General features: G+C 41.6%; 1 protein-coding gene across 2 annotated transcripts in view; it reads left to right on the forward strand.

Moving 5' to 3' along the window:
* The first annotated feature begins 970 nt into the window (after positions 1 to 970).
* TGFBRAP1 (transforming growth factor beta receptor associated protein 1) overlaps positions 971 to 14,472 on the forward strand; it is a 38,437-nt gene continuing 24,935 nt past the window's right edge. Inside the window, exons 1-3 of one of the 2 annotated variants that reach the window (XM_063338891.1) lie at positions 971 to 1,161; positions 4,130 to 4,831; positions 13,413 to 13,607. In XM_063338891.1, the coding sequence (XP_063194961.1) occupies positions 4,147 to 4,831; positions 13,413 to 13,607 (880 nt within the window). In that variant the 5' untranslated portion in view covers positions 971 to 1,161; positions 4,130 to 4,146. The remainder of the gene's footprint in view (positions 1,162 to 4,129; positions 4,832 to 13,412; positions 13,608 to 14,472) is intronic. The other variant, XM_063338902.1, reaches the window with a different exon arrangement.

Consider the following 14,472-nt stretch of genomic DNA (forward strand, 5'->3'; position numbering starts at 1 on the left):
ATGTAACGTCATTGCTAAATATATGCAGCACCTCTAAGAATAGGAATTCAAATTTTGAATACTTAAAAATTGTCTTGAGTGCCCGCTCTGGTGAGCTCCGCCCCACCCAGAGCACTGCATCCAGCTTTGGAGTTCTCAGTACAAGAAGGACATGGACCTGTTGGAGCGAGTGCAGACGAGGGCCACGAAGGTGCTGTAGCACCTCTTCTGTGAGGACAGGCTGAGAGAATTAGGGCTGTTCAGCCTGGAGAAGAGAAGGCTCCGCGGAGACCTTATAGAGGCCTTCCGGTACCTAAAGGGGGCCTGCAGGAGAGATGGGGAGGGACTCTTTATCAGGGAGTGTAGTGATAGGGTGAGGGGTGACGGTTTTAAACTGAAAGAGGGGAGATTTTGATTAGATATCAGGAATAAATTTTTCACCATGATGGTGATAAGGCACTGGCACAGGTTGCCCAGGGAAGCTGTGGATGCCCCATCCCTGGAAGTGTTCAAGGCCAGGCTGGATGGGGCTTTGAGCAGCCTGGTCTAGTGGGAGGTGTCCCTGCCCATGGCAGGGGGTTGGAACTAGATGGTCTTTAAGGTCCCTTCCAACCCGAACCGTTCTGTGATTCTGTGGTCCTGTGTATTCGTGTTATTTCAGATGACGCCCTCAATCAAACCCATTTGTTTCCCGCCGCTCCCCCACTTCCCCTCCTCCCCAGCCGGCCGCTGCTCCTCGGGCCGTCCCGGAAGAGTCGCTTTTCCCGCCTACTCTCATCTCCCGTACGTCACGCCTGGAGCCGGTCCCTAACTAACTATAACATACCTACGACCTCTCCGGACCCGCCCAGCTCACGAGTGACGTCTGCCGTCCGCGCCGTCGGGTTTGCACACGGCCCCAGCCACGCCTCCCTCGGTGGGCGGGGTCCGGAGAGGCTCCACCCCCTGACGCCGTCAGCGCCGGGAAGCGGTGACGCTCGGGGCGGGGCGGGGCCTGCGCCACACCGGAAGCGGCGCGTCCCCGTCCGTCCCCCATTCCCCTCCCCGCCCGCTGGCGGAGCCCCGCGCGCCGCGAGGCCTGGGCGCTGACAGCGCGGCCTGAGGCGGCGCCCGGCCCGGCTCCGGCTGCCCACACCGAGGCCTGGAAGCGGCGGGCACGGCTCCCGGTGCGGCGACTGGCAGGTGGCTGGGAGAGGGCGAGCAGGGGGAGAGGCTCTATCGCCTGCCGGGGCGGAGGCGGGTGGACCGGGGGCCGCGGGGGGCCGGTCGCTGCCTGGTTTGCCTCATGAATCCCTCACACCCCAGGCAGGGTGCGGGCTGAAGCGCGGCCCCGTCCTCCCGTGGGGCGGGGGAGCTGGTGGCAGCACTTCGGGTCTGCGGAGTCGTATCCAGAGGTTAATTAGGGCTCGTGCGCAGTTAATTGGGTGGGGTGTACGTAGGGGCATGTCTGGGTGAGTGGGTGGATGGGGTGCTGGTTTGCAGGGCAGCAGCCGACAAAACGTAAAGGCAAAGCGAGATACCGCTGAACAACAGCGGGGCAGAGCGGGTTGCCACTTGTTACCGGAAATGAGTGCGTGCAGGGTTATTAGTGCGACCACGAAAACAAAATTTAGTCGGTTGAGAATTTGCTTGTCTGTCGGTGATTTTTTTTTTTTTTTTAATGTTTTCTTTTGGACAGCAGACATCCCCATTATCTTGTTTTTCCGGAGTTCTAAACATCTACAGTACGTTTCTGGCATACTGACTTCTGTTTGTAACTCTGGGGCGGCCTCTTGCACTTTAAAGGGAGAGCGTGTTCTGCACAGCCTGTTCCTTTGCAGTGCGTGTAGGCCCCTGAGCTCTTATAAATGAGAACAAATAAAATACAGAAATACAGGAATACAAATAAAATACAAAATATAAATGAGAACAAAATAAATGTTGAAAAAAATAATCGTACGCAGATGATGTGCGTTGACATTGGTTGTTCTTAATAGCTTTTTCACAGCTTTTGTCTGGCGTGAATGTTTTAATCTCTTTGCTACTAGGCTAATGTAGCACTACGTTCTATTTTTTTGTTCTTTCTGCTCAGGGATTTATGTCTATGGGATTTTTTTCCTTCAGTGCCTTAGGCATAGTGTGTATCTATTTTGATTTCTTTTATACATTTACTTCTTATGTATTTTCATTTTGGAAGTTTTTTTGGTGAAGAACAAAATTCAGTAGTTCTCCCAATGGCATGCATTAACATTTTTACCTTGAGCTACAGGAACGTTAAGTTGTTGACAACTTCAGGTGTGAAAGCTGCCTAGTCTCTCCGATAACTTATCAGTTTAGGCTACACACAGGCTCCTAAAAGTGATTGGGGTTTTTTTGGCAGTCAACCTTTGGGCAGCCCTCTTAACTTTAATGTGCTGTGTTTCCTTTGATAAAGTTGGAGGATAGCATGGCTGTGTTGCCGGAGACTTGCATTATCATTTTACCTTAGGCTATTTCTTTAGTACTTTCTGGGTTTGGGGTTTTTTTGTTGAAGGTCAGAACACTAATTCACACCCCAGGTGAGGATGCAATTTGAAAATGTCATGGAAGCCCAAACTAAAATCTGTTTAGCTTCTGGAAAAAAAAAAGGCAGTTCTTGGCGTAAAAGACCACTACAATATCTTTGTAGCATTGTTTGCTTCTGGCTATATTCTTAGTGTGATATGGTTTTATTTAGTGTTTACTTGTGAGTTGCATGCCTTACTTTTTCTCACTCAGTTTTGGAAATTTTTGCCATGGTTTTCAGTGTTCTCTTGCAAAAGCAAAGGGGTTTTTTAGATGTAATAATTTGAAACTAAATTCCTTTTGACTATGTTTAGTTTCAGGTTTGTTCACAGGAGCATTTTGTTGATATTGGTCTCTCTGGTCCATAGAAATTTCATTTGATGTTTTATATCTCCACTGTACACGTGGACTAGAAGTAATCATATGTTATTTCTCAAATCTGTTCAAGACGTGTAGTGTTGCATCTTCAGCCTGTGTTGGCTAAGTGGTCATTACAGACCAGTCATGACAAACTAAAAGGTGATTAAACAAAGTCAGCAGTTTCTCATCTGCCCTTCTTTGGAGTGTTGAGGGCAGTTGTCCGCTGGCTTCTTATAAAAATAACACAAGTCTGGACTACAGTAAAATTACATGGATAGTTTTGAAAACACTGTTAACTGCTTTGTAAATTGCATCTGTCCCTTGACAGTGCTTGATTGTAAAAGGGTAGGTATAGTTTGCAGAATACAAAGATCAGAAGTGCTGCTTAGCACTTGAAGACAGTCTTTTGGAATGTTTGGGATGTTAATGAACAGAAACTCTTAAGTTCAATGACATTCCATCTTGAGCTTAATGAATGCTTTATGGACCATGCTTCCAAATTGTCTGTGTGAATGTGTCTTATAATTGCTGGTGTATAAAGTCCAATACAGAGAATGTGTAAGTAGCACTGAATAAACAAATAATATTTAAAAAAACCCACCCCCAAAAAAACCCACACCCCACCAAAACCAGACCACACCTACAGCTTTTATTATGAGCTATATGATAACCTTGCGTAACTGATTATTTAAGTGGCTTGGAAGGTACATATTTCTGATTGCTGGAGAGTAAGGAATGCAGAGTATGTGTTAAAATGGAATATGCCTATGATATTTCGCTAGGAGACTATCTACTAATAGACCTAGATTGAGTGTAAAGCACCATGTTAACTTGTAGCTCTAAATGCCTTATGGCTTCTTCAGAAATCTGAGAGCTGAAGTGTGTATATTTTCATGTACAGGTGACAGAAACTTTTATGTGACAGGTTTATAAATCACTAAGTACTAGTAGGAACCACTTGTAGTACCAGAGTGTCTGAGAGAGCCAGCAATATGCTGGTTACCTGTGAAGAAAGCATCACTTCAAAATAGCTGAGTGCTGTTGTGAATCTGCTTCAGAATAGACTTGAAGTGGAAGTATACAATTTGATTCATTTCTGTGGTTATTAATGTGCTCATTCTGGCTTGTGTAATCAGGTTGGAAATAGAGCACAGACTATTAAAAAATGTAACAGTGAAGTTCTTGTATTGGTGAATGTTAAATTGCTACTTCTGATATTTGATTATGTGTGTGGAGGTAAATAGTGGTTCTTTTTCTCTTTAATCAGATCACCTAGAAGACACAATGAGTGTTAAAGCTTTCAAGCTCGTTTCTGCTGTTGAGCGGGAGATGTTAATGGGAGACAAAAATTACATCAACATCGAATGCATTGAGTGCTGTGGAAAGAACCTTTATGTTGGAACCAACGACTGCTTTATCTATCACTTTCTGTTGGACGAAAAGATATCAACAGCGGGAAAAATAACTTTTGCTGCCACTAAGCAACTACATAAATACCTGGGCTTGAAGAAGCCCGTGAGTGAGTTAAAAGCAGCCTCTGCCCTCACCAGGCTTCTTGTGCTTTGCGACAACACAATAACACTAGTTAACATGATGAACTTGGAACCTGTCCCCACTGGTGCTAAAATCAAAGGAGCTGTGACATTTGCAGTAAATGAAAACCCTGTGAGCGGGGATCCTTTCTGCGTTGAAGTCTGCATTATCTCGGTCAAGCGGCGGACCATTCAAATGTTCATGGTGTTTGAAGACAGAGTCCAGATAGTGAAGGAAGTGTTTACTCCAGAGCAACCCTGTGCTGTGGCTGTAGATGGTTATTACTTATGTCTTGCACTTACTACGCAGTATATCATTTTAAATTACAATACTGGCGTCTCCCAGGATCTATTTCCTTACTGCAGTGATGAGAAACGACCAATTGTGAAAAGGATAGGCAGACAAGAGTTTCTGTTGGCTGGCCCCGGAGGCCTAGGTGAGATGAAGGACTGTAATTTTTTTTTGCAATTTTTTTTAACTTTTCCCTCTTGATTTCTCTCAATTTGGGAAGCAAAGCTTAAATAATTAAGTGTTGTGAACAATAATGATATTTTCTTCACAGGGCTATACTGGAACATTGAGATAAAAAGGTAGATGGTAAATTTTTGTCACTAAGTATTACTGTAACTCTCCTACTTTTTGAATGCATAAAAATCTCGTTGTTTGTATTTTAATCCTGTCTGTAGAAAGCTTCATTTCTGTATAGACAGCTAACAGTAGCAGTATCTTGGACCCCAGAGTAACAAAAAACTTGTTTGGTACCAAGTGAAACTTCAGAGGCTGATAGCCTCTCTGTAGTGACTAGCCAGACTGGGTTTGAGGAGCCCCATGTTGCTATGAAATTGTTAAATTAGTGTAGATGAGTTAATTTTTTTCCTCACATGCTGTTAAGAGTTCATACGAAGTCCATTTTATAGATTGTAACAGATTCAAGTAGGTATGTTGTACTACAGTGCTAGTAAGAAATGTCAGTGGAAGTAAAATGTGTCCTAGCTCCTGTAGAAGTGAACTCTGTCCTAACTGTAGATGTTGTCAGACATGACCCAGTTTTTATGCTTCCATTTGCATAATTTTTAATAGTATTTTTCAGCTCTGTGTTACAGAAAATGATAGTTTAAGTATTGCAAAACCAAAGTTATATCAGGTGAAATAATCCTCTTGTCTAATAGACAAATGACTGTATGGACTACTGCTGCTGTAATCTGTCTAAATCAACAATATGCTGTGAGGTTAGTAGTCTTGAGCTTTTCTTGGAAAGCTGCAATATGCCAGAGCTGACAGACCACAGGCACAGTGCTTTCATGCTGTTTGACATATGACTCTCCATTAAGGAAATGCAGTTTATGTATCTTCCCTGACATATTAGGAACAGCATGGCATGAGTGTCACAAATATTTAGGCCCTTAATTCAGGGATCTGTATGGGGTTTGGGTTTTTAATATAAATTCCAAAGAAAAGCAAGAGTACAATCAGTTGTTTGTATTGAAGTTTTGTCATGTGACTAGAATGTGAGGTGTACATCCACTCAGTAGTTTTTCTTGAAAGAAGTAGAGACTCATTAGAATATCAGTTTATGCAGATTACAGAAATTCCAAAATGAACTTGTTTTTTCAGACACAGGGCTTTTCTAAATCATCTTGGCTGCCCACTTCGTATTCAAACTGTTAGTTGCTTTAAATGTGGATGTGTATTTGTGGATATTAATCATTTTAGTAGTGCTGTGAAAGTTAAAATATGTGCATTAACTGTCTGAAAGTATTCCCTTTTGACGTGTTCCTAAGGAGGTCTCATTCATAATTTAATCTTTATTTATCTTTTTAGGAATGTCAAACCAGATTCTGTTCAACTGTTTCATCTCTTTTTTGGTTTAGGAAGAATAGGTACACTTTCAAAAGCATGATTGTATTTAGTCAGAAAGCAGAATTTTATTTAGTCTGACTTTTGCTTTTATCTGGTGTCCTAGAAGAGAGCTATACAATAAGACCTTTACTTGTAAAATCCATCATCCTTGTGTACGTAATTGTCCTATGGTTAAAATATCAGATATATGATATCTTAAGCAAATGCACTTCTGCAGCTCTAAACATGCTACAAACTTCTCTTTTTCCCCATAATACAGGCAAAGTCTACCTTGTACTAGCTCAGACACTTTACAAAGACTGCTTGCTATGAAATGTATTGGTTTTCCTTCCCTAATTCAGCTTGTGGGTGTTTTTTTAATCATCTGTTCTCTATTCCCTCCCCACTGTTGTTTTGATTAGTATTATCCATCTTACTGTTCTTCCTTGGTAAAATTCTTAGTGTCTTTAACACTTGTCTTTGAAATTGTGAAGTTGTTGAGCACCTTTATAACATCTAAGCATTGTGTATCTTGGCATTTGAGGTAGGCCTCTGCTGTAAAAGGCTTGATGTAAATCTTCACTTCTAATTTTGGTTTGCTTTTGTACATCTTATTGGTTAAGACATGTTTGTTTGGCACTTGGTAGAGCATCTATGCTAATTAAGCCTGTTTTCTGAGGTAGATGTATTTTGCATTAATGTATTTGGCTTTATAGTGTTTAAAGTGACATTTATCTAGATTAATTTGCTTTCAGGTTAAAACTGTAATTTAGAGTGGCAGAAAGCAACTGCTTGAAATGGTAATCATAAAGTAAAACATCTGGAGTTTCTTGAGTATGTAACCTTTATTGTTACCTGGACTCTTTGCATTTAAAATTGATTGTTAGAATTGTTCATAGTTGGTCCATAGGCTTAGCCATTCGGTACTTTGTTGTCTCTACTTGCAATTAGTTAGCTCATTCTTTCAAAGGGAGGAGGAACTTAATTTTTGATGCACGTTCATTCTGTTCAGTAATTAGTTCATTCTGAATTGAAAATCAATTATTTCTGATTATGTATGAAACTAAGCTTACCAAAATTCATTTTTTCATTTCTTGAAGCTCTTGTTGCATGTTTCTAACCATATTTCCTGTTGTACAGAAGCTTTAAGTTTTTAAAATTTCAGTGAACAGTTGTTGCATATTGGCACAGGGCACGCTTTCTACCACCAGCTGGAGCAACTTTCCCAAAACATCAGAGGCCTCAACTCAGACCAAGCTTCCAAGGCATGGTGCAGTTCCTCAGGTCTTGAGCTGAAAGGAGCGCCTGGTGCCTCTTCCTGAGACTGGGGCAGGAAGAAGTTTTGCCTGCAGGAGATGAGTGCCTGGTTGAGGATTTGTGTTGCCAAGTAAATGAGATGCAGGAGAAGGTCAGCGGAGTGCACAGCATCAGAGATGACAAAAAGGAAATTGAATCTTCTCCAGAACCCAGGCATGAGCCTGAACCCCGAGCTGTACTGAGGGGAAGGCAGGCTGAATCTCTGCCATCACAGAACAAGCAAAGGCTGGAAGCTTGTGACTTCTTGTAAAAGGAAGAACCCTTCTTCTCTGCCTGCAGATCTGCGTCTGTAGAATATGTTCAGTGTTCTGGTAACAGATGAGGAGCTGGAAGCTCTGTCCAACAAATCATCTGAGCCTGTACAATCCAGTAGCAGCAGGAAGAATTAGTGAGTAATACTAGTGGGAGGCTCCCTCATATTGGAGATGGAGGTTTTCTCATCAATCCGTCTAGTGAGGAAGAACAGCTTGAGGAGGAGTGAGTAGATCGTGCAGGTCACCAACTGGTTGCACAGCTTGTGGTGACAAGGGATTTGGCTTTTATGACTATGGATCCCTATTTAATGAAGAGATGGGATCCACTAAGCCGGGTGAGGCAAAAGTGGTTTTGCCAACAGGCTGACCAGCCTGGTGAGGAGGATTTAAAGTAGGAATGGTGGTTGTAGGCTTAGTTGGCCAGCTCAGGTTGATGTTTTAGTGATGGTTTTTGTCAGAGTTAGGTTGATGGTTGGACTAGATGATCTGAAAGGTCCCTTCCAACCTAGGCAATTCTATGCTTCTATGATGTGGACGAAAAAGTTAATAATAAACAAACAGGGATGAAGAGGTCCTACTTTAGGCATATGCACACAAAGAAGTGTGTACAAAACCAACATGACAGTGAAAGCTCTCACTTTTTCTGGGAAATCAGCACAGCTATGTGTTAACAGTTGAGGTAGGGGTTACCCATTACATGAGAGCACGAGGAAGGTGTGATGTTGTGCCTTGGGACGAAGGAGGTGGCAGCTGAGAGTTTATGGATTAGGGTTAGAGGGCAGACTAACACGGGTGACATTGTGGTGAGTGTCTGCTACAGACCACCTTATCAGGAAGAAAACATAAGTGAGGCCTTCTTCAGAGAACAGGAAGAAACATGTATTTGCCTGGTTCTTATGGGGCACTTGAACCACTCTGTTACCTGCTAGACTGGCAGTGCAGCGGTGCACAAGCAGTCTGGGAGATTTCTGGAGTGTATTGGTGTTTGTTTCTTGACACAGGTGACTGAGGAGCTGATGAAAGGATATGTTCTGTTGAACCTGGTTAGGGATGTGAACAACAGGGGAGCAGCCTTGCTGCAGTGTCCATGAGATGGTGAAGTTCAGGATCTTGAGAGAAAGGAACAAGGCAAAAAGATCACAGCCTGGACAGCAGACTTTGGTTTGTTCGGGATCCTGTTTAAAAGAATCCCACAGGATATGGTCCTGGAGAGAAGGACTACCTCCTCCAAGTTCAAGAGTGGTCCATCCCAATGAGCAGGAAAACAAGCAAAGGTGGCAGGAGGTCTGCATTAATGAACAAGCAGCTCTTGATTAAACTCAAATAAAAAAAGGAAGCAAATGAGGTTATAGCAGGGCCAGATGACCTGGGAGGGATATAGAGGCACTGTCCAAGCATGTAGGGACAGGGCTAAGGAGGCCAAAGTCCATCTGGCATTGACTCTGCTGAGCACCATTAAGGGCAATAAAAAGAGCTTCTACAAGCATTATCATTAGCAAAGGAAGGCTAATGAATGCCCACTGATTAATGGGATGGGGGACTTGATGGCAAAGGACTTGGAAAAGGCTGAGGTGCTTAATGCCTTCTTTACCTCAGTTGTTACTGGTATGACCTTCCTTCAGGAATCCTCAGCCCCTAGGACCAGTGGGAAAATGAGGAGCAACAAAAACCTACCTTCAGCAGAGAAGGATCGGGCTGCGGAACATTTAAATAAACTGGACAGACAAATCCGTGGGACCTAACAGGGACGCACCTATGAATGCTTGAGAGTGGTGATCAATGTCATTGCAAGGCCACTCTTGATTATCTTTGAAAGGTCATGATGATGACTGGGGAGTGTTCCTCAGGACTGGAAGAAAACAAGTGTCTTCGGTCCTGTCATAGATGAGCAAGAGAAGGGATCCAGGGAGCTACAGGCTGGCCAGCTTTACTTTGATCTGCAGAAAGATGATGAAGAAAATCCTGGAAGCTGTTTCAAAATATATGAAGGACAAGAATATGATTTGGAGCAATCAACATGGATTTAAAAAAGGGAAGTTTCCTGACCAGCTTGATAGTCTTCTGTGATTAGATGCCTAGCTTGATGGATGAGGGGAGAGCAGTGACATTGTGAATTTCAACAAGACTTTTGATGCTATCTCCCATAACGTCCTTGTAGACAAACAGATGAAGAATGAACTACAGAAACAGGTGCATTAAAAGCCTGGCTCAAAGGTTTGTAGTTAGCAGCACCAAGTCTAGCTGGAGGCCAGTCGCTAGTCATGTCCCCCAGGGTGTCGATTAATGAGGCCCATACTAACATCTTCATTAATAACATGGATGGTGGGGCAGAGTGCACCCTCAGCAAGTTTGCGAATGATACAAAAGTGGGAGGAGTGGCTGATACATTAGGGGGTTGTGTTGTCATTCAGAGGAACAATGATAGGCTGGAGAAATGAACTGACAGGAACCTCATGAAGTTCAACAAAGGGAAACATCGAGTCCTGCACCTGGGGAGGGACAGCCCCAGGTAGCAGTACAGGCTGGGGGCTGACTGGCTTTGCAGGGAGGGACCTGGGGGCTCAAGTGGGCAAAGTGACCATGAGCATACAATGTGCCCTTGTGGCAAAGAAGTCAAAAAGCCTACTAGGCCACATTTCATGGTGGACTTGGCAGTGTTAGGTTAACAGTTGGACTCAATGGTCTTAAGGGTCTTTTCCAACCTAAATGATTCTATTAGGAAAAGTGCTGCCAGCAGGTTGAGAAAGGCAGTTTTTCCCCTCAGTTGTAGTGAGACTGCATTTGGAGTGTTGGGTGCAGTTCTGGGCTCCCCAGAATACCATGGACATGCTGGAGTAAATCCACTGAAGGACCAGAAAGACAGCTGAGTGATTGGAGCACTTCATTTGTGGAGAGGCTGAGAACACTGTGACTGTTCAATCTGAAAAAGAAAATGCTTGCAGAGATCTTATCAACGTGTATGGGGAGGGTAAAGAAGACAGATGACTGCGCAGTGGTATTGTATCCAGTGAAAGGATGAGAGGCAGTCAGTACAAACTGAAATACAGGAAGTTCTACGTAAACATGAGAAAACAAATTCCTCATTGTGATGATGGTCAAACCAGGAAATGGGTCTTGGAAAGGATGTGGAGTCTCTGTTCTTAAAGATACTCAAAACCTGACTGGGTGAGGTCTTGAGCAACATGTTCTCATTGACCCTGCTTAGAGCAGGGAAGTTGGACTAGACGAAGTCTCCAGAGATCCAAAAAATAGGAATTTCAAATACCTAATTTTATTTTATTCCTTTTGCTTTTCCAGAAAAAGCTCATTTCAGTGGTGCTTGGTTTGAACAGTTGTACAGTGATTGAGTAGACTACAAATGGAGTTGGATAACTGAGCTTTATAAATTTATAACAAGCACACAGGTGCTAAGCAGAACGATTCATAGAAGATTTTGCAGTGCCTTTTCTCATAGCTGATGACACTGAATAAATCAGGGTGGTCAACAGTAATCAGCATGTTCCGTTGTTGTTTTCACCCACAAAGTCCTGAGTAACGTGATCTAAGTTGGTCCCACTTTGAGGTGGGGAGGCTGGACTGGATGTCCTTCAGAAACCCTTTCTGACTTAAATTATTCTATGATTCTATACATTTCTAGATCTTTTGGTGCTGAAAACAGTGTAGCTGTGTTTTGGGGAACTCTTGTAACCTTTGGATAGCGTATGCATTTTTAATATGGAATTGATTACTGGCCTCATCTCAATTTTGTCAAACGCTTTCCAGTACTATAAAAAGGCCATGGTGTCTGATTGTAGTTGTCATGTTTATTGTTATCCTTAGGTGAGAGCTAGATGAAGACAGAAGATGCATCATTCTACCACAGAAGCTCTAGCTATTGAGGGTAGACAGATGTGGAGATAAATTGACTTGGAAAAGTACTGTGCATTGCTCTTCATACCCTTTCACTTCCATAAAGAATTTTTTTAAATTACCTAAAAAAGTGGTCTTTAGTTTAAAAAATAAATTTTTAAAATCAGGTTTTTGTAATATTTTTAAAGAGTGTCAGAGAAATAGAAAATTCTAAGAATGACTATTTCAAATATAATTAGCCCTGAGTTTGCTACTGGTTAGTATGTATTTAACTGAAGTTTTCTCCCACTTTTTGAAATTGGATGATAGCACAGAGTAATAACTCAAAGGCACTAAAAATGTATAGTGCAGTCTCCCTGGCATAAAATTCCACTTCTGATACATAAGAACATCAAGATCTGTAGAGGAAATGGTGAATTACATATTACGCCAAAAAAAGTATTTTCTGTAACGATCATTGTAGTGAAAAAGGAAATAGCATTACTTGCTAATAGTCAGATATGGAAGTTTTATTTTGTGTTGCACCCTTAGTCAAGCAAAAGGGCTGATCATTTCAAAGCTGCTACAAAGGATCCAGAAGCTTAGTCTCTACACTGTAGTTCTGTAAAAGTGTACAACCTTCTGTTTTTCTTTTTTTTGTTGTTGTTTTTTTTTTTCCCTACCCAGCTACCCTTACCTCATTATCCCCTGTTTGGAAGAGATTTCTGTAAATTGAATAACATAATCTTTTAATCTCCTCTGTCCTTTAGAGCTCAGACTTATTCTACCAGCTGTCAAGTGGCTCATTCCTGCCGAAGAACAATTTTCATGTGCTTGTCTTTCTAATGGCATGAGAATACTGGTTTTAAGGGGTATGAATTCATGTTTAGAACAGAAGTTTACATAGTGCTTCAGTAGGGCTCAGCTGGCCAAGGGTTACTGAACTAGGTTTGAAAACTTTTGACTGGAGTATTTTCTTCAATTAATGTCTCAGAAGAATTAGGGAATACCAAGTAGCATAAATAGAACCAGTGGTGTGTGATCCAAAAGGAAGTCAAACTTCTATTAAACAAGAAGAAGGAAGGAGGACAGAATAGACAGAAGGAAAGATAGTGGCAAAGAAAAACACAAATTAGCTGAAGATTTAATATGGTTATTTAGAAGACAGCATTTTTTCAAATGATTGCAAGCACAGGTGCCTCACAGGAAGTGACTTGTCCCAAGGAGCCAGACCCTCCATCTGTAAAAATTTTGCTGTAGCAAAAGTGAAGAAGTATAAGTAAGTTATTGTCTGTTGACTAAAATGCTCTTTAGACATTTGACACTACAAGGAAAAAATATGCCTATATTACCACATAGGTTGGGCAGCATAAGTCTGCAGCTCCTACTAAGGCAGTATCATTTGAATGCTAGGTCTCACTAAATATTAGAGTTTTGAAATTAATTCAAACTACTTGGCATAATTCTTATTTAAAAAAATCTGAAACTTACTAAACTTGAATAATTCTTTCTAGTTTCTTTTAGTATTCCTCTCTTTTCAGTTTTTGGTGTTGTCTGTTTCTGTGGTGAAGGAGAAAGAAGAAAAAAAATTGTTTTTGAACTGAACTAATCAACAGGTCTATAAAATCCATGAATGCGTGATGTGCTGTTGTGATGCCATCTGATACTGCATCTGTTCTTCTGAGACTATTTCTGTACCTTGGTACTCGTGCTTTGTATTGGGAAAACAATAGTCTTCCACTAGCATGAGCCTCAGGCTTTGTTTTTCCCTTTTTGTAGGCATGTTTGCAACTGTAGACGGCATTTCTCAGCGTGCCCCTGTGCACTGGTCAGAGAACGTGATTGGAGCAGCTTTGTGCTTTCCTTACGTGGTTGCTCTCGATGATGAGTTCATTACAGTGCACAGCATGCTGGACCAGCAGCAAAAGCAAACGTTGCCTTTTAAAGAAGGTCACATTCTACAGGACTTTGAAGGTATTAAAAAGGATGCTTTTTTGCATCAGTAATTCTGGAACAACTACCACTGTGGGTACAGTCACTTTAATTTGGTGGTTTTTTTAAAGAAAATATCTAGCAAGCATGTTAATTGTTGAAACTTCTATTGCAAATGCTTTCCTGATTAGATTCTTCCAGGCTATGATAGGAAAACTTCAGTCATCCAAAATTCCACACTTCTAACAAAACATATGCTCATTAAATGTGCTTTAATTGTCAAATTAATTGTTGGGTAGGAGTCTGTGGGGTTAGAGCTTTTTCTTGTAACTTAATTATTTCTTTCAAAGGAGCAATGTTATTTAATGCTGCAGGTCAATAATTGTGAGCTGCAGGTCAATAATTGTGAGCCACAGGTATTTGTCCATTGGCTATCCTGACAAAGTTCTAACATCTTAAAAATTGTTCTTTCTTATTCCTTTCTAAAATACCTCTGTAAGAGGTATTTAAAAGGGTATATTTCATAAAAAATAGTTAAACCGAAAATACAAAAAATTTTCATCTATTCTTCCATTAAGAACTCTTAAGTGTGCAATATATTGTGTTGCTATTTTTTTCCAGGAGAGCTCCAAACTCTAGCACTATGAATTGTATGTTACTTGCTACCTTCAATGTACGACTTACAATTTTGTAATGTAAGCCTGTGGAAATATCTGGCAGTTAAAAGTCCCTGTTCTCTGGAATCTGAGCAATAGTGTCAGTCATGGCATTTACAGCTTAATTAATCATGAGAGATTGTAGCCAGTTTAATTTACTCATAGTGGAACAAAATCTGCTGTAAAGAAATAAATTTACCATTATCTCTGTATTTCTGAGGTACAGTTTACAGGTAAACTGTACTATCTAG

This window comes from Chroicocephalus ridibundus, chromosome 1 (genome assembly GCF_963924245.1).
Source record: "Chroicocephalus ridibundus chromosome 1, bChrRid1.1, whole genome shotgun sequence".
Lineage (NCBI taxonomy): Eukaryota > Metazoa > Chordata > Aves > Charadriiformes > Laridae > Chroicocephalus > Chroicocephalus ridibundus.